At 35.2% G+C, this 19,970-nt stretch overlaps 1 protein-coding gene across 1 annotated transcript in view; it reads right to left on the bottom strand.

The window, feature by feature from the left end:
• LOC126980074 (enhancer of mRNA-decapping protein 4-like) overlaps positions 1-19,970 on the bottom strand; it is a 60,824-nt gene that overhangs the window by 20,607 nt on the left and 20,247 nt on the right. The window contains exons 7-18 of the mRNA XM_050829691.1: positions 18,451-18,563; positions 17,825-18,129; positions 16,651-16,748; positions 16,044-16,188; positions 15,357-15,463; positions 13,694-13,776; positions 12,450-12,523; positions 11,618-11,796; positions 11,061-11,193; positions 9,818-9,982; positions 5,543-5,678; positions 3,716-3,896 (exon numbers count right to left, since the gene is read on the bottom strand). Of these exons, the coding sequence (XP_050685648.1) occupies positions 3,716-3,896; positions 5,543-5,678; positions 9,818-9,982; positions 11,061-11,193; positions 11,618-11,796; positions 12,450-12,523; positions 13,694-13,776; positions 15,357-15,463; positions 16,044-16,188; positions 16,651-16,748; positions 17,825-18,129; positions 18,451-18,563 (1,719 nt within the window). The remainder of the gene's footprint in view (positions 1-3,715; positions 3,897-5,542; positions 5,679-9,817; positions 9,983-11,060; positions 11,194-11,617; positions 11,797-12,449; positions 12,524-13,693; positions 13,777-15,356; positions 15,464-16,043; positions 16,189-16,650; positions 16,749-17,824; positions 18,130-18,450; positions 18,564-19,970) is intronic.

Raw genomic sequence — 19,970 nt, forward strand, 5'->3', positions numbered from 1 at the left:
CCAAGACGAATTTAATAGATTTCACAAAATTTAAAACCTTTGCTGAAAGAACATTGACTAAAGAGGTAATTGTCGAAATTGAAAACCAAACACGCAGTCAAGCTCACAGTCAGTTGTGGCATATTGTGAGACAGGGGTGAGTTACTGCATCAAAGATTTATGAATGTACAAAGTGCAACACTGATGGAGCATTGGTTAAATCCATTCTTGGAGGTTATAAGATTCTTGAAACAAAAGCTATTAAGAGAGGAAAACTCTTGGAAAAAGAAGTGGTTAAAGAAATAATGAAAAAATTGATTATTGAGATAATTCAATGTGGATTTAAATTAATCACACCTTTTGTAGGAGCATCTCCAGATGGATTATGTGTAGAACATAGCTTCATTGTAGAAATAAAATGCCCCTGCAGTAATAAAACTATGGAAAACTATGTTAAAGATAGTGTAATATCAGCTAAATGTAATGCCCAAATACAGCTGCAAATGTTAGCAATGAATATGAAAAAAAAGCTTTATTGTGTATAGCTGATCCAGACTTTGAAAGAAATAAAGTCTATCATGAACACTGGGTCTACAATGACAGATTGTTTGCAGAAAAGTTAGTGAAAGACGGTGAAATGTTTTGGGAGAAATTTATTTTTAATAAAATGCTTGATATTGTACATTATGATAAATAAAAATAAAAATTCTAATCATAAAGTATCTCTTTTATTTAGTATATAAATAGCAACACACAGTTAAAGTTATCTAATACAAACTTAAAATAGTTTTCTTAAATGTAAATTAAAAATTGTACACCGAAGGAGGCCTTCCAATGCCTAATACTTCCTTATGACAGGTGACTGTAAATTTATAAGTCCACAAGCAACTACCACTGCATCATCTAGTACATTTATTAATTTATTATCTACAACAGCATGTGGTTTCAACATTTTAAAAAGTCTTACCCTCCTGATAACCCTTTCTATATGTATGCGTAAACTAGCTAAAATTTTACTATCAATCACCTCCGATTTTGTCATTATCGTGTCTTTGAGGACACTATGCGGGCGCAGAACTTTAACCGATCTCTTAAAACCCCTGTCAGCTAGAATGGTAGCATTTGCTGGTATTATCTCTAAATATCCACTTTGTTCAACTAAATACATATCACTTATACGTCCCCCATAACCTTCAGACACAAAATTTATAAAACCATCTGGGGTAGCACTTATCATATACTTTATAGTATTACAATTCTTGTATTGGGACCATGTAAGGGCCTGGTCTATAGGTTTTTTAATCTTTTCTACTTCTATTTCGAAGCAATCTATTATTGCCTGAACACTTGCATACTCTTTGGTTGTTGTAAAAGCAATAGGAAGGTTCCTCTTAATGTTCAAGGCTGTTGGGCAATATATAACTTCCCTAAAAAAGAAACTTAGTGTTTTTAAAGTTTTGTTAAATATTCGCCACAAAGTAGTTAATGAAATTTCAAAAAGGTCTTTCATTTTGGTGAATGTTTCATTATTTTTTAACTTATATAAAGTTACTATAATATGTAAAGGAGCAGAGAAAGCAGAGAATTTTTTTGCATTATATTGAATAATCCAATAATATTGTTTAGGAACACCAATATACGACAGTGTTTTTTTTTCTATTAAACTTAAGATAAAACACCTGCCAGCTAAACTTTTATGTATTGGTAAGTTACTAGAACTTTCATTTCCAGAAAATTCTGTTGTACTGCCAACTGTACACGGATTATGTTCCTCTGGTGACTCGTCTTCAAATAAATATGTATGTTTCCTTTTTCTGAAAATCCTTACACCAACTGAGCGATTGACCATAGTGGGTTTTGCTTGAATATATTTATGAAAACATTCCGGAATACACAGCACACCTTTTTCTTGCACATCTGGTACAGGATCTTCATTGATTGTCGATGTGGATGTTGATGGCAGAAGAATTGGGTTTTTATTTATGTTCCTTAAATTACTCGGGACGTGGGGACTCAGTCGAGGTCTGTTGGTTTTTTGGTTCATCCAATCTCGGTAATTTAGTAACGCTGCTTCCAGCTAGAATTAAACGAAAACAATTCTTTAGTAATAGTCAAATAACAGGCAAATCAAGGAAAACTAGATAATTATGTAGATACTTACATTCAAATGATCTTCACAAATATAAAGGCTTCCAGTTTTTGGTACGTTTGTTTTATTAACAGCAGCACACCATTGGACTCTCGAAGATCTCGGCACGTGGAAAAAGTGTTTATTACGGTTCATTATTGTATTATTGCAGGTGGGAACGAAGCAAGTAACGAGGGGATCTAATTTACGAACTAGTTTATTCTTTTTTGTTGTCAATTAATTCAATTTAATTCCATGTTACGTTACGTTAACGTCATCACGTCAATCTCCATCTCATTTTTTTTTCATGACCCAAGCAAAGGTTATTTATAGATTAACCTTACTTAACTTATTTTTGACTAACTTAGAGTGCAAATATTGTGAAAAAAAAAAATATGGGTCTCCTAGTTTTCTAAGTACTATTTATTAAGCATAAAAAAACATAAGACAAAAAAATTTAAATGTTGTGAAATGGAACCTGTGTAAAATACTAGACCAAGTCTAAGCTCGGAAGGATCCGGGTTTGTTTTATTATTCTAAAACAACATTAATGTGAAAGAAGAGAAGACACTGATTATGACCTGACACATAAGCGAGCAGTCGGTCTGAGGTTCGAGCTTCCTTCCGAGATATCCCGTGCGTAATAGCTATATTTTCGACCTTCAAAGCCCCCGCCCCGTCTTCGCTGTAAAAGTCTTTAGGGCTGCCAGCACAGAGGGGGTTTTTTGTCGGTAGGGACTGTCTACACTCGAGTTCGACATATGAGCTCCGTTTCGGGGTCTTCAAAGCGTAAATGACACATGGCGAATCCATATATTATATTTATAAACTTACGCTACATACAATTCAGATAAAAAGGCATTTATTTTCTCAAAATTGATTCCCTTAGAATTCTTTTTGATGTCATTGCTAATATACAAGATACCACTACCGCTGCAGACACAAATGGCGCTCTGAGAGAGAAAAAGCGGTTCTAGAAACTCTCGCAGCATTTTTTTTGCGCTTTTTTTAATATAAATATACAATATTGTACTGTCATTGCTATTGCAATAAAATAACTATAATCTAGCCCTAGGCTGTCCGATCACTTAGATATTCAGCTGTGCAGTAATAGGATTTACGACAAAGCCATTTTTAACAAAACATTTAAATTTATTTATAGATAATGCCTGAACAGTGGTTGGGACTTAAAAGTGTATACATTTACCATTAAAGCTATTATGTATCTTATGAAGCCTACAAGAATTAGTTACAAGCAATCCCTTATTTCAAACAATCCATATAAATAAAATTGGAGGGTGTATATACCAAACTACGATATATATGTACGGTACACACACCAAAATAATATTTTTTACGATTTTTGTCTGTCTGTTTCTTCCAGCTAATCTTTGAAATGGCTGGACCTATTCTGACGGGCCTTTTTTGGCAGGTAGCTGATGTAACTTAGGCTACGCGAATTTTAGAAAAATTCTTTTATTTTAGAACAATAAAGTAACGTTGCAATGTCCAAGAAACGGTCTAACTCTAAAAATAATTTATATATGGCAAAAACGTTTGCCGGATCAACTAGTATAATATGTAACCATCGTGTGTGTGTGCGGTCACCTTGCTGGTGACCAGCTTGTCGATGTTCTCCCGCAGCAGCGAGTCGGTGGCGGCCAACTTGGACGCCAGCTCGTGCTGCAGCGCCGTCGCCAGCGGCTCCAGGGCCCGCGCGGCACCCGCACCCGCCGCTTGAGCCGCAGCCACACTGGCCGCCTCCCCCACGCGGGCGATTCGCTCCCACCTGCGCACAACTCTTTATGAGACTTAGGCCCGGTTACCACCACAGCGGAGAGGAGGGGGATGTGTTTTGAAAACCGTTTTCAACAGATTCCAAACCGTTCACAAACAGATTTCGTTGATTCCACAACTCCTCTCCGCTTAGCTTTGGTAGAAATGAATCAAACGGAGAGGAGAGGAGATGTCTCATTTTTCTTTAATTTTGTGCCGCGAGCGAGCAAGCGGCGCGGCATAGCGGAGATGTGAGATGTCTGTAGTGTAATCAGCTAGTCGGGTGGCCGGTCGGCCCGTTATGCAGAACTCACACCTCCTCTCCGCTTTGGTGGAAACCGTGCCTTAGTCTTAAAACATCCTATATAGCTAGCTTGAACGATAAGCAATCGCAAGATGTTGCTTTGAAATTGGTATTCGAGTCGAAAACACTCCAGGAAGCAGTATAATACCCATTCCTGATGTGCATCAGGAATGGGTATTATGGTTTAAAATTCGGTTTTAGACGCATTGTACTTTTTTAAAAATGTATTTATCATATTACAGCAGTATATACAAAACTAAGTCAATATGGTCAGTATGGCTAATAATAAAATAAGTGGGGCAAATTCACAACTTAACCTATCATAACTACAAAAATTTGGGAACATAAAAAATTGCAACTGTCGACCACGTTACGAAACACAAACGTATGTACGCATCCAAAAATCGAAAACACATTGGTACATGGCGGGAACAGAACCAACGCCTGCCAGATAAAAAAGAACGGTCAACGACGCTCACTACGTCACATTTAAACCATCATTTTAAATCTAAATCTTAAACAGGCAGTGGATAAACAACCAGTTAAAGATAATAACAGGCCTTTAGACTGCTTTTAAAATTCCCGTTCCTCGTTCTAGCTCTCAATTGTGCAACTATATACCATTTACAGCTGAATTCTCTAGAACGAATATTAGCTTTTATACGCACTTTTATCTAAAGAAGATGTTGATTTGTTTAATTGTAACTTACATACATTTAGAAATTAACTTTTAAAATTTAAATCTAAATTGTAATCTTAATTTTACTCGCTTTGGTGTTTTTTCGTGTAGCATACCTATGTTATATTATCTAGTATTCTACGTTCATTACTTAAATTGCACGCTGTCTTTGCCTATTATTGGGTGCACCGGTGAGAGGCTCCTTTGCACAGGATGTCGGCTAAATTATGGTTACCACAACGGTGTCTATTTCTACCGAGAAGCAGTAATGTGTAGACATTATTGTGTATCGGACTGAAGGGCGCCGTAGCTAGTGAAATTACTGGGCAAAAGAGACTTAACATCTTATGTCTCAAGGTGAACTCAATTGTAGTGCCGCTTAGAATTTTTGTGTTTTTCAAGAATCCTCAGCGGCACTGCATTGTAATGGGCAGGGCGTATCAATTACCATCAACTGAACGTCCTACTCGTCTCGTGCCTTAGTTTCATAAAGAGAATCCTTTATGTAAGCTTTTTAAGAAATGTAACTAATCTAAGTCTATGTTTGACACCTGTTGTAAGCCCACAATAAATTAATAAAATAAGTGATATGAGTCAAGTCATAGAAGAGAATATAGAGTGAAGTGTGGCGCATTCTTATATTAATGGCCCTATTTATTGTTAAGTGTGGAGTTACCCGGAAGACAGCGCGCTTTCAACAGCGGCAGTGGTGCGCTGCTGGTGGTCGTCAAGGGCGCGCTCGATGGTGTCTCTGGTGGGACGCCACTCGCTCCGGAGCGACCACAGCTCGTGAGACTGAGCCGCCACCACCTCTGAAAAAATTATCATCCATTCGATATAATGCTTTCACTTATTTTTTATGATACCACATATTGGTAATGAAGCGAACACCGTCAGGCTCTTTAATTATAAATGTTTATTGTACGATATCACATTGTAAGCCCGCTGAGTTTCTTGCGCCTGTTCTTCTCAGGTCTGAGGCAGTCTATTTTTAAAGGGTGGTAGTTTTTGAAGTTTAATAAGTTATTTTGAATCCTATTTTGAATAAAAATATTTGAATGTTAGCGTTCCACCGGTCCATATGTACCGATTCCAGAAAACCACACGACCTCATTCGATTCCTCAATTTATTTTGTTATCAGGAAGTGCTATTTTCCTTTGATAGAATAAAATTCCATTAAATTGAAAAATGATATATAAATAAGAAGAATGACAATGAAATATTGGCATACAAAAATTAACAGAAAAAGGGGGACTTCAGTCGTTACCGGCCGCCGACGTGATAGTGAAGTGCCCAGAATTTTTTTTTCGAAGTTTTACGCAATATTTGTTAAGTCGTTATTATTATATTACATCTAGACTATATTTCCAAGACATTAGAATAATTATAATAGTACTGACCCGACAGACGTTGTTGTGTAGATAATTAAAAAAAATACTATTTTATAGGAGTTTGCCAATAATAATTCAAAACATCAAGATATATTTCGTAAAAAATGCTATTTTCATTATAACAACAGATGAAATTGTTTCACAGCAGAACTGTCAAACCGTGCGTCAATAAATTCTCTCACAGAAAATATGCACATACAAAACAAATATTGGAAATAAAAATAATTATAGGTCGAAATAATATCTCTCAAATTGGACTAAACTGCACTCCATGAATTAATCCCGATTAAAATCCGTTCATTAGTTCAGGAGTCAATCGCGGACAAACAACGTTTCACGTAATTTATATATATGTATTAAGATGATATATAGTTTTTGTTGATATAAATTTGACTTGAAATAGTGTCCATTCAAATTTAATAAGGACTTTGTTGAAGCGTCATTTCCTTTGTCTGTTTTTTATTATATATTTATTTTGGAATATGTTGAAATATGTTTACTTTACTTGGAAAACTATCGTAAAATATAATTGCCAACCTTCTTAGCTTCGATTTCTGGTGCTTCCATGTCAAAATGACTACACAAAAAAGAGTCTGTATGCAATATAAATAGGTCTCTAATATGTTAACTTAGTCAATTAATTCACGTTACTTCATACTTTTTTTGTTTACTAGCTTAAATAAGTTTTTGCTTTATCTAATATATAAAATTCTTGTGTCGCGGTGTTTGTAGTTAAACTCCTCCGAAACGGCTTACATACAACTCTAAATTCTCAACCCTCTACGATCAACCCCTATTTTTGTATCGCGATTTTTATATTATTCTGTTCCATCCACAAATCCGCTATAGGGTTCCAAGATAGCAATGGATCAATACTCGAATACGAGTCGGTTGCATCTACTTTTTACACCCCAATCATTTTTATATTACTTTATATGGCAATACAACGTTTGCTGAGTCAGCTAGTATAATATGTAATATATTTATTGAGACATTGCCAAATGGCCCAACGGAAGACCACATTTGGTTTCAAAACAGGAAACATGCTGAGTTGGGACCATTTTTGTAACGTATACTATAAATGTTTCAGTTTTTGTTAGTTTGTTGTTTCTTTCATAAGTTTATCTTAAGTCTTTTGTTTTATGTGTACCTACAACGATTCAAATAAACAATTTTATTTCTAATATCAATAAAGGTCATAATACTATGACAAAAGTGTGCTAAGTTACTAATTATACACGAGGCTGTGGGTTGCAGCCCGAGCAGTAGGCGAGGGCGTTAATCAGCCGAGCGTCTAGTGTGCAAGTTGCTCACGAGTTTCATACGCACATTTTCAACACACTTGTGATGAAAAAACAAACATGTATTAAATAAATCGTCTAATTATTAAAACAATTCTTGACACAATTACATACAATTACTAGCTGACCCAGTAAACGTTGTATTTGCGATATTAAAATCGCGATACAAAACTAACTGTTCATCGTAGATGGGTGAAAATTTGAAGTTGTATGTATTTTTTAATGCTGACTCATAATCAAACAAATTAAAAAAAATGTCAAAAAAATGAAAAATAGATGTTGGCCGATTCTCAGACCTACTCAATATGCTAACAAAATTTCATGAGAATCGGTCAAGCCGTTTCGGAGGAGTACGGGAACGAACATTGTGACACGAATATTTTATATATAAGATTACAATGACATTTATATTCAAAACGATATTGGATTGGTTTTTACGACAATTTTGAAGTTCGTGTTCAATTGTTCATCTTCTGTACTAAAATTTGATATTGTTACAATTATTGTACTACTCAGCAACAAATCCGATACAAACAGAATATGAAAGATCTGGGAAATGGCGCGCAAGTTCTTTTTTTATTTTGCTCGCTCCGAATGAAAGGTTATTTTGATTACACTGTTGCCTATTTCCTTATACATGTTAGCATACAAAAGTTAACGGAAAAAGGATGCGGGGACATCTGTCTTTATCGGCCGCCGACGTGATAGTGAGTGCACCGAATTTTTGATGTTTTTTTCGAAGTTTTACGCAATTTATACACAACATACTATATACATGTAAATGTGAATTATAAATATGATATTTGATAATTATAAACGTTTTTTCGTCTAAATTAGGGACTTATTTATCTATTCCAAAAAAGGAAATGGATTTTCAGCGGCATATTCAAATTCAAATACTTTTATTCAAAATAGGATGTGACATCACTATTGAAAGTCAAAAACTAAAACCCATCCAAAAATGAATGCCTCTGACCTGAGAAGAATGGGCGTAACAAACTCAGCGGGCTTTTTTTTCATCGAAAAAATATGTTTACAAAGTAATATTGTACAATTAAACTTATTTTTTAATAGCCTAAGGGGGGTCGCTCCATTCCCAATCTGTGGTATCATTAAGAAAGTCATTTATTCTATAGTAACCTTTACCACACAAACGATTTTTAAAAATTCTTTTCTAATAACGTAATACATTTGTTCTGCACATTTTCTGGGATCTTGTTGTAAAAGCATATACATCGCCCCACAAAAGACTTACTAACTCGACTTAGTAGTAGGCATCATAAGTTCATGTCTGTTCCTGGTGTTAACATAATGGTTATGACAGTTTCTGGCAAATTCACTTATGTGCCTATGAACATACATTACATTATCAAGAATATAAGCAACAGTCAAGATGTTAATTTCTTTGAATTTTGCTCTCAATGATTCTTTAGGACCTAGGTTATAAATAGCGCGAATAGCCCTCTTCTGCAGCACAAATATTGTATTAATATCGGCGGCGTTGCCTCATAGCAATATACTATAGGATATAACTAAAGTATACTAGTCGCGCCGTATCTGTCAGTTAATTGTCTAATCTTTTTAACCGCGTATGCTGCAGAACTAATTCTGTTCGCCAATCCTTCAATATGGGGGCCCCATTGTAATTTGGAATCTAGAGTTATGCCAAGAAATATAGCAGATTCCACCGGTTTTATCGCCTCTCCGTTTAACAAAATATTTGCATCTACATTTTTGACATTTGGTACGGTAAAATTAATGTATTTGGTTTTCTTGCTATTTAACAATAGGTTATTAGCGCTAAACCAGTACACGATGTCAGATAAATATCGTTCACTTCGTCATACATAGCTTGGTTTCTTTTCACTTTGAAAATCAGTGAAGTGTCGTCCGCAAACAATACTACCTTATGTTTTTTCTCTATAAGATTAGGAAGATCATTTATATAATATATCATATCATAAGTCCTCTTTGTTCAGTTCTTCAGTGGTCTGTCAATGTGTATTATTTAAAGTGCATTAATACATTGCTAACGACCAAGTGTGTTGAAATAGTTATTGATGCAACTGTTGTGTAATAAGGGTATTAAAACACGAATATGGGTGATAATAGAGTGTTATATAGTGTTGTAATGAAAGTACAACATTACAACACTCGTTTGGACGATGTAATGGGTACTAGGACTGGCGATTAGACCACCGGTGATTTAAGGCGTGGGTGTAGATGAAATAAGTTAATGATGGTCGGTTGCAACTGACCATTGAGCTTCTCGATCTTGGCGTCCAGTGCGTCCAACTTGTGCCGCGCCCAGTCGTCGAGAGCCAGTTGTGTGCTTGCTTTACGCTGGTTGGCTTCCGTGATTTGTGCCAGCGAGATCTGTGGCCACGCTGTCTCCGTGCCCGCAACTGCGCCCGTCCCTGCACCTGCTCACATCAAATTGCTACAATACCGAGTTAGGGCCCAGCTTTTTCTTATATATAAGAGGAAGCAAACGGGCAAGAGGCTCGCGGGATGGGGAGGTAACCGCCCATGACCATGCATCGGTTCGGGAAAACCGCAGCCATTGATTCCACAAAGTGGCTGTGCCAGGCAAGAAATTTTTTGCGAAACGCGCGTTGTGGAATGCCAGACGTCAACTGGCAATATTAGCTAGACTATTCTGATAGTAAAGTTTGGAAAAGTAACATTAAATAACTTATGAATGTAATAGTAGAGTTTGTTACGTAGGAGTAGCTTAAAAAAATTAAATTCTAGGCTATTTAAGAATACACTATATAATTGGCTAAATACTTGTAATTTCTATAGTCTTAAGGAATTTATGGAGAAGAATATAAAGTAAAGTATGCATTTATTCATGACATCACAAAACATATATACATAGTTAAATTAACAAATAAAAAATACGGCGTCATGAAAAGGACACCCACTCAGTATTTTTGGAAATGATTTCCAACACTGATTTTCAGTAGGTACCTACCAAGTCGACCTGTTGACAGTAGCTGTAGACAACACGGTTCCTTATGTTATAGGTCTTAAAAGTGACCATCCAAAAATAGTAGAAAAAGAAAAGAAACTAAAAGATTGAATTGGAAAGCGAGTTTAAAAATATTTTTATTTTAATTTTATTAAATAGGACATATTTTGATATTTTATTTTATTTATTCATATATCTGATGTTAGTTAAGTTATTTATAAGTTAGTTACGATTAAGTTAAATATTTGCATGCTAGGTATAGTGCTAGCAAAACATGTAAGCTCATTATTGTATTATAGCACCATAGTATGGCATATTTTTTGCAAATAAATATATTATTATCATTATTAAGGCCAGGCGTCTGCTTATTAGCACGCACTTGGACATATCTCAATATTTTTATTGATACTTAGTGATACTTAAAGAAAAATTAGAAATAAAACGTTACACGTCTTGTAACTTATGTAAATTTGGATGATGGTTACATATCTTCCTAAAAAGTTCACAAATGGAAATTTATGAGTTACCAGTGAGCACAAGAGCTGATGGCACGGTGGCAGCGGCGAGAGGCGCAGCCGCGGACGCAGTGGACGAGACACACGGCTGCGACTCGTACACCTCCGCGCCCGTCGACCCGCCTGACACACTGCCCTCCTCGTCCTGCACGCACAAGATTAAACTTGAATAAAGAAAGAAAGATATTGATGACTATGATGCCTTAAGTTAGAATCTCATTTCTAGTCAAGAATAAAAGGAATAAGTAACCCCTCCTAATTGAAATAGCTCAAAAACGTACGTTTGTTCTTTAACTAGATTTCAGTGCACATTGCTGGAACTACTAATACCCTTGAATGTTAGAGATGGTTGTGGGACATTGTATGCCACACTTCTTTGATAGGACTGAAATCCCAAAACTGCTTGGAGTTCCACCCACACTCATGTATCACTAGTAGACTACGTGTTGCCATATTCTGTATGTGGACAGTTCTCGGACAAGATCTGCTGCACGTCTCTGATAGAACTGAAGTCTCCAAACTGCTCGGAGTTACCCAAAATCATCTATCACTAGTAGACTACACATTACCGTCTGTTTGTAGAGATCGTTGTGGGACATGATCTGCTGCACCTCTCTGCTAGGGCTGGAGCCTCCTGACTGCTTAGCGCACTCCCGGCCACCACCCTCATCACTCGTCTGCTCGTCAATTACCACCGCATCATCTCCATCGCACACCACCACTTCACATTCTTCATCTTCATCGCAACCTAAGAATAGTATAAAGATTAAAGAATAAATGACTTATACAAATTATTTTTTTAACCAAAATTTATGAACGATGCGGGACTCGAACCCAACAGGGCCAACCAGTCCAGTACGCATGGCATACGACCCATGTTGGTATCCCTTGTTCAACTCTCAGGTTGTGACTCCATCTACAAATAAATGACTTCATATATAGATTTGAGTCCAAAATGCTACATATGTTAATAAGTGCACCATGTGGTATATTACATAACATAACAGATTTCATCACAACCTTAATATGAAAACCGTTAAGCAAGAAAGAACGGACAGAATAGAAGAGTATAAGGCAATAATTTCGCAACAATGTGCTTTCAAGTCTTAATTAGCGAACCACCCATACCAAGAAGACTACGAAAAAATTGAACGGGTTTATACTTACAGTGTTGACTGATTGCTAAGAAGTGCCCTATCAATGGACCAGTTATGCCATAAATTTATGAATGTTGTATATAAAAAAATAAAACACCATATTTTTTTTGTGCGATATAACATGTATTTTCAAACACAAAGTATATCATGAAAGTGAAAATAAGTGAGTGGAAATTTTTATATTGACAATTATCATAAATTTTTAGAATAACCTAGAAGATGAGATTAGTAAAACAAGACTTACCTGTGGTGGAGAGTCTTGGGTTGAGGTCTTGTGTTCCAGCTATGTCTAGTTCTTCATCTCGTTTGCCCGGTGAACTGCAATTTTATATATTATCACTGAACAACTGTAAATTGCATCCTTAGCAATTCGTTTGGTTCTCTGCTGAAGGACCATATTGATTTTCAACGTCATTTCCTTGTATTTAAAATCACTCCAATCGAAATAATTACCGAGAAAATATTTCATTCTCATATAGAACTCATTGAGTTGTTACTTGTTAGAAGCCACAGGAAACAGGCGACTGATTTGCCGACTCAATAGTTTGACTGTGTTAACACAAATTAATAAATATAAGTCAAAATAAAAAAAAATATTATTCTTAAGATATGATACTGAAGACTACCTCAAAAGACAATCTTCATTAGACTGAGTTTTGATTATTGAAATTATTAATGGGTTGTGTTTTATATACAATATTTTTCTAAAATACACAAAAATAATCTTACAAGATTTTTGTGTCCATTAATATCAGAGCTCGACATTTTCGAGTCAGACAAAGATCATCTCGCTGTCATTATACTTTTTCAAAGTTCAATAAACTGTTAATCATTATAAATATTTCTTTTAAATTACTGAATCTACCATATGTTCGGAAAAAATAGAGCTCGTGAGAAGAACATACAAAAAACTCAACGGCCACTCTTTTCCATCAATAAAGTATTTTACAATGGCTGTAATATACATAACAAATTAAGTCTGTAAGGTGCTGCACCCGATATATGAATCGTGTTCAAAGTTAAAAGCGTTTTAAATATCAAATATATCCTAAAAAGTAATAAAGAATAAACCGTATAAAACATCCTATATTGGATGCATCGACCTTTAGATCTAGAATTTAAGGTTGTGTATACTTCGTGAACATGATGGTCGTGATTACTGTCATAATAAGTAATCGCATCCAACAATTCATTAAAGGTCGACCTGGCACCAAAAGTAACACGCGTTCACGAGTTGACGCATGGACCAGCCATCTATATTATTTCACCAGTGGGAGGCACCTTTGCACAGGATGCCGGCTAGATCATGGGGACCACAATGGCGCCTATTTCTGCCGTGAAGCAGTTGTAGAATCAAAATATTTGGATTATTTAAGAATCCTGAGCGGCACTGCATTGTAATCGGCAGGTCGCATTCATTACCATCAGCTTAACGCCCTGCTCGTCTCGTCCCTTATAGTCATAAAAAAATTGTATAATAATTGTTACCTGAATGCATCAGGCGTCATCAGATTGAGCTGGGGTTGTGCGGGCGGAGACTCTGCCCTCGTCAATAAGCTGCTACTCTGCGCCTGCCACCACATTCAATATTTTTCATATTCAACTAGCACAGGTACAAATAATTAAATATAAAAACCCTGCGTGTTGAAATAGGGACGGAACTTTATCATATTAACAACTGCATGACGCCAGTTCCTAACCGTTCGAGTGACGTATCGTCATAAAATCTTGTATGCATTGTTCAACTCTCAGTTTCTCGTAGTAGTCTAGTGGTTCCTTTCTCTCTCCTTTTATTTTTAGAGAATTAGAGTGCACTATAATTATTACACTGGAAGAGCGCTCGCACGGAACATGAGAGGTCGCAGGTCCCGCATCATTCATAAATTTTGTTATCAAATTTAATTTGTATAATTAATCTCGCAATAATATGCTTGTAATAAAGTGCGTCATATAAATATTTCAAACACAAGATTATATTCAGTGTTGTAACAATAAGTTTCTCTACATTTTTCGTTTTAACCATAAATTTTGTATATAAGTTTTGTGTGCAATCTTTTATGATTTTTAATAAATATTCAGTCACAACTCATTTATTATTTAAAAATAAAATACTCAAAAATTATTAAATGAATGCAGGCCATATACTCCGGTAGCACCAGATGAATCACATAATCATTGCCGGCCTTTTAGAGAAGGTAAGCCTTTTTTTAAAGGTATACACTAATCTAGCTAATATGACATATGTATCGGTAAAACAATCTATTTCTTTTATTATGACTGATCTCCTCTCATACATAACGTATACATCGTCCACATATCTGACAAACATTGACAATATGTCAAGCGCGCGAGCCAATTACTCTTAGTTACCGTAATCATGTCATGCCGAGAACCAATCACGTAAATGATTTTGGGCGCATGACAAAGTAACTGACAAAGCATAATATCCTAATATCAAGCTAGAATCAATACTAATCACAATCATTATTTTATGGATTGATAGTTTACTGTATTGTGTCTAAATTGTGTGAATTTATGGCGCTAATAATCAACGGTAGATAGTATGACAAGACTACTTCCATATTTTATATGCGTTCACTGGCAACACATTAAAACTATTATAATTCAAAAACATTTAAAAAATTATATTCTATGATGGTCTAGTATTTATTAGTTAAATTACAACTAATTAGTCCGACTCATATGGAAACTGCAAGAAAACAATAGTTTTTATTTTGACTTATCCTCTCACACTTATTGCATAATATCGTCCACGCATCTCGCACTGCAACAGACCCACAAACCAATTACCATTAGCTGTCCGTCCGGGGACCAATCACTGCACTTGCTCAAATACTACGCGTTAAAGACTAATTAATTGGCTTATTTACATGCGTGTGTTCTTTTGGTTCGATAGGTTCGAATACTTGAGATATGTGTAAGTGAAGTTTGGAACAGAATATATAACCGATTTTGTTTACAATTACGCTTCCTGACTTTTTAAACGATATTCAGTCCAACCATGCATTCACAATCATTCAAGAAAAAATAAAACAAATTTGTTCAAGTGTTAAGTTATGGGTTTAGCAACAATCAATTATAAATTGTTTTAATTGATTTCATTATGTTGACAATGAGAATAAATATTTACCTGCGACCTCAGTAATAGGTTCTTCAACTGTTGAGTCTGTTGCTGTAGAATGTTAGCAGGCATCTCGTCTTCTACCGGTCCTTCCAACGCAAGCCCATCATCATCATCTAGGAAACACATTCAACTCTAATTCCTTATCAATTATTTATTTTTTCTAACACAACATTCACAGCGAAATAATGATAGACAATTAAGAGTATCGACCGTATAACCCAGTAGGCTTACTTATTGGCATTGGGTGCTGAATGTTCATTGGTCAGCTAATGATCACAACATATCTGTTAAGTAGATATATCTGAAAGTGTACACACATGTGTCCATGGGTTAAAAGGTCGATGATGAACACATTGTTATGGCATAGAGTGGGAATGACAGTCAAACAATAAATTATAATGAATACATAAGTATGAAGTCATAATAATTATATTAAAAGCTTTCATTCACTGGCACATATGAGAAAAATATAAATATAATAAAAAAATGTTCAAGGGAAATCTCCCTGGATTTTGGGTATGATGTCTAGTTTGTGCCGTGTGGTAATACGATAAGACCTCAAAGTAATTCTTGGTTACAAATGAAGTTATTAATGTAATATAGTGATCAGCAGCAGGATGTGGCGAGCGGCACTGAAGTGCAACTAGCACTTCAGTGCCGCTCGACGCGTCCATATTTCGTAAGTGAGCGTACCGTGCAGGTGGGCGGGGCGACGAGGATGCGTGTACGTCAGCTCCGCCTGCTGCAGCCCCTTCGGCTGTACGACACACAGCCGCACGCGGCTCCGCGACGCAACACTCTCTTCCGTCACGCTTGTCCCGCACCCCAACTCCTTCTCCTGTACAATTATGGCAAGATTAGATTAGATTTCTGGGAATCCGATTTAGCAAAAATTATTCCACTTATATAACAAGACGTCATAGACTCCTCAGCGTGAAATGTTCTAAAGCAGTAGGTGTATTGGACTATGCCCACTTATATGCATAATTCACACTGATAGCCTAATTAGTTCTTCATATTGAATAGTAAAGTAATAAAATCCTATTTTTTATAGCAAAATACTGATTGAAACATACTATGTATAACAAGACGTCATAGACTCCTCAGCGTGAAATGTTCTAAAGCAGTAGGTGTATTGGACTATGCCCACTTATATGCATAATCCACACTGATAGCCTAATTAGTTCTTCATATTGAATAGTAAAGTAATAAAATCCTATTTTTTATAGCAAAATACTGATTGAAACATACTATAAGGCATAATGAATAAAACTGAGCTATAATGATATTGACAACTCACATGAAGTTCAAAATGATGAGGCTCATCACGTTCATTGGCAGATCCATTCCTGTGGAAGGGATCATCACAGCGGGACTCACAGTTTGGTTGCATCTCTTCTGTAAGCAAAGTAATTTATGTTCTGATTGGAGAACTCTGAAGAGTTTTCTAGACGGATGTAATCCAGCGTTCCATCAGGGGTCACCTTGGAGTCGTGTTGTAGATAATGGCTCAAAATTCGTCGAAATTTCATTTACTTTGGAATAGGGTATGTTCAGATCTTAATTATTACAATCCAGCTAACTTAAAACTTATTTAAATATTCATTGACAAATGTAGAAATATAATTCACCAATATCCTAAAGTCAATATTATCTTATATATAAAATTCTCGTGTCACAATGTTCGTTCCCGTACTCCTCCGCAACGGCTTGACCGATTCTCATGAAATTTTGTGAGCATATTGAGTAGGTCTGAGAATCGGCCAACATCTATTTTTCATACCCCTAAATGTTAAGGGAGGTCCACACGATTTTTTTTTTTAATTTTTTTGACATTTTTTTTTAATTTGTTTGATTATGAGTCAGCATTAAAAAATACATACAACTTCAAATTTTCACCCATCTACGATCAACAGTTACTTTTGTATCGCGATTTTAATATCGGCAATACAACGTTTGCTGGGTCAGCTAGTATATTCTAATATGAAATGAATGTTTGATATTTTCATGCATTTTTCATAGAAATGTTCACATTTGTAAAAATATTTTTGGAGTTTTGCAATCAAATTTGCAAAAATTATTATTAACTCAATAATTATGATTGAATACGATTTAAAAAATCAACATCAAATTTAATGGTTGCATTATCTGTCAGTGTGTAGGTTTAATTTAATGTAGTGTTGTCAACATTTTCATTATCATAGACAACTGCTATTGTTAGAAAATTTATTGAATTAGGCGTTACTTTGCGGAAATCCATAATTATACAAATGATTTAAGTTTTCTTTAGTGTTAATTCCGCCAATATATATTTTTAAAACAATTCGACACGTGTTTCGCCTCTACACGAGGCATCCTCAGGACGTGTTGTCTCGCCAAAAGTCTCGTGCCAGATTGGCGGAATTAACACTAAAGAAAACTTAAATCATTTGTATAACTGCTATTGTTATTAAAATTTGATACTTATTACTCACCAGCATCCACAATACAGAATCCCAACACTTGGTAGGGCAACAAAAACTCAGACACACTCTTGCAGTATGCAATTGTATCATCCTCATCCCGTGTCATCTTGAGCACATACAGGCTCCTCGACTTATAGTCCGAGAGCAGCAGGTAGTTGGCACTTATGTCCAAAGATGCTTTCATCATGAGGGTCGAATCCACTATAGGGCAGGAGAAAACAATACTTTGTATACAAGACCAAGACTTGCATGACCAGATCTTAATGTTTGTATTGTTATCTGCCCCAGTCACAGCAAATTTCCAGAATTGGACACTGAAATGCAGATGAATATATAAATACAGAATTGGTATTATTAATTAGGTATTATCTTAGCGATTATTATAGAAGATAATTCCAAGTACAATAAAAGTTTAATCATGTAAAATTTTACCTTCAGAAATTAGTACAGTACAACCTGAGGGTTGAACAAGACATACAAGATTTCTCAACGAAATGTTACTCTAACGATTGGCTCAGTGGAAGAGCGTTCATAAATTTTGTTTTCAAATTTAATTTGTGTACTTACAGTAGTCCAGAATAAATCTGTTTAATATCTATATAAGTATATAATATCACATTTACATTCATACTTACTCAGAGTTATAGTTCTTATGGTTATCAAGAAAGAAAAGGCAGGTGAGAGGTTTTCCCTCATGAGGCTGCCACTTGTGCAGGCATCTGGGACTGGTCTGGCTATTCACATAAACCTGGAAATAAGATCATCATCTCATCAGATGTAAGAATTGAAGATAAATCATCTAAGATATAACTATTTATGAAATATCAGTAGAATGGCATTATAACTCATATGCCCTTAACTTATATGAATGGCTTATAGTGCTATTTATAATACTAGGCTCTGTAAAATAAACAACTCTTTTGCATGCGATAGTATTAAATTTTACAATAAATTACCAAAAAGTGTATCTGAATTATCAATAAATAAATTTAAATCTTTTATTAAACGCATACTTATATCGAAGGCTTATTACAGTATTGAAGATTATGTAAACGACATTACAATATGGAATTAAATAGTATTATAGTTATTTTTTATGGATTATAATATGTTTCAGCCTTGTGTTGTTTCACTTTGCATTGTTTTGAAAATATGTTTAAACTTTTATGTAATTAATATGTATGTATCTGAATTGTATTTTTTGTGATTGACGTTGACGAGAAGTCTTTTGATTTTATGTCAATGAAATATTTTGACTTTGACTTTAACCTATGGGATAGTTATACTTGCAGCTTGCATCGGTGGCGATTTGTGACGTAAAAAGAAAACAGTTGATGTAATTCAAATTCAAATATTTTTATTCAAAATAGGATGTGAAATCACTTATTGAAAGTCAAAAAATCTACCACCCATTCCAAAATGAATGCCTCAGGCCTGAGAAGAATGGGCGCAACAAACTCAGCGGGCCTTTTTTTTCCATCAATAATATGTTTTACAATTAAAGTAACATTTACAAAGTAAGATTGTACAATTAAACTTATTATTTAATAGCCTGAGGGCGATCGCTCCATTCCCAATCTGTGGTATCATTAAGAAAGTCATTTATGTTATAGTAACCATTACCACACAAACGCTTTTTAACAATTCTTTTGAATAACGTAATACTTTTGTTTTGAACATTTATATACATCACCCCACAAAAGACTTACTAACTCGACTTAGCCGAGTAGTAGGCATCATCAGTTTATGTCTGTTCCTGGTGTTAACATTATGGTTATGACAGTTTCTGGCAAATTCACTTATGTGCCTATGAACATACATTACATTATCAAGAATATATGTAAGTAAAATTCCAGGGCCAAATTGGTTGTAAAGTAATTGAGGAGGGAATAGATGAGCGATATCTTGATGTCCGTATTTGATTTCACGTTGTTTTTGCTTCCCATAGATACGAATAGTAAAGAAAGAAAGAAAGAAAGAAAAATATTTATTTATAAACACACACACACACAAATAACAAAAATGAAACAATTGAAAAAATATAAAAAATATATACATATAAAAACGTGTGGTGTTTAAAAAAGGAACCACTCAGCATGTGTTGCAACACAAATGTGATGCAACGCTGATCTTCTGTGGCCCCCGCGTGACATAT

Source organism: Leptidea sinapis, chromosome 4, assembly GCF_905404315.1.
Source record: "Leptidea sinapis chromosome 4, ilLepSina1.1, whole genome shotgun sequence".
NCBI lineage: Eukaryota > Metazoa > Arthropoda > Insecta > Lepidoptera > Pieridae > Leptidea > Leptidea sinapis.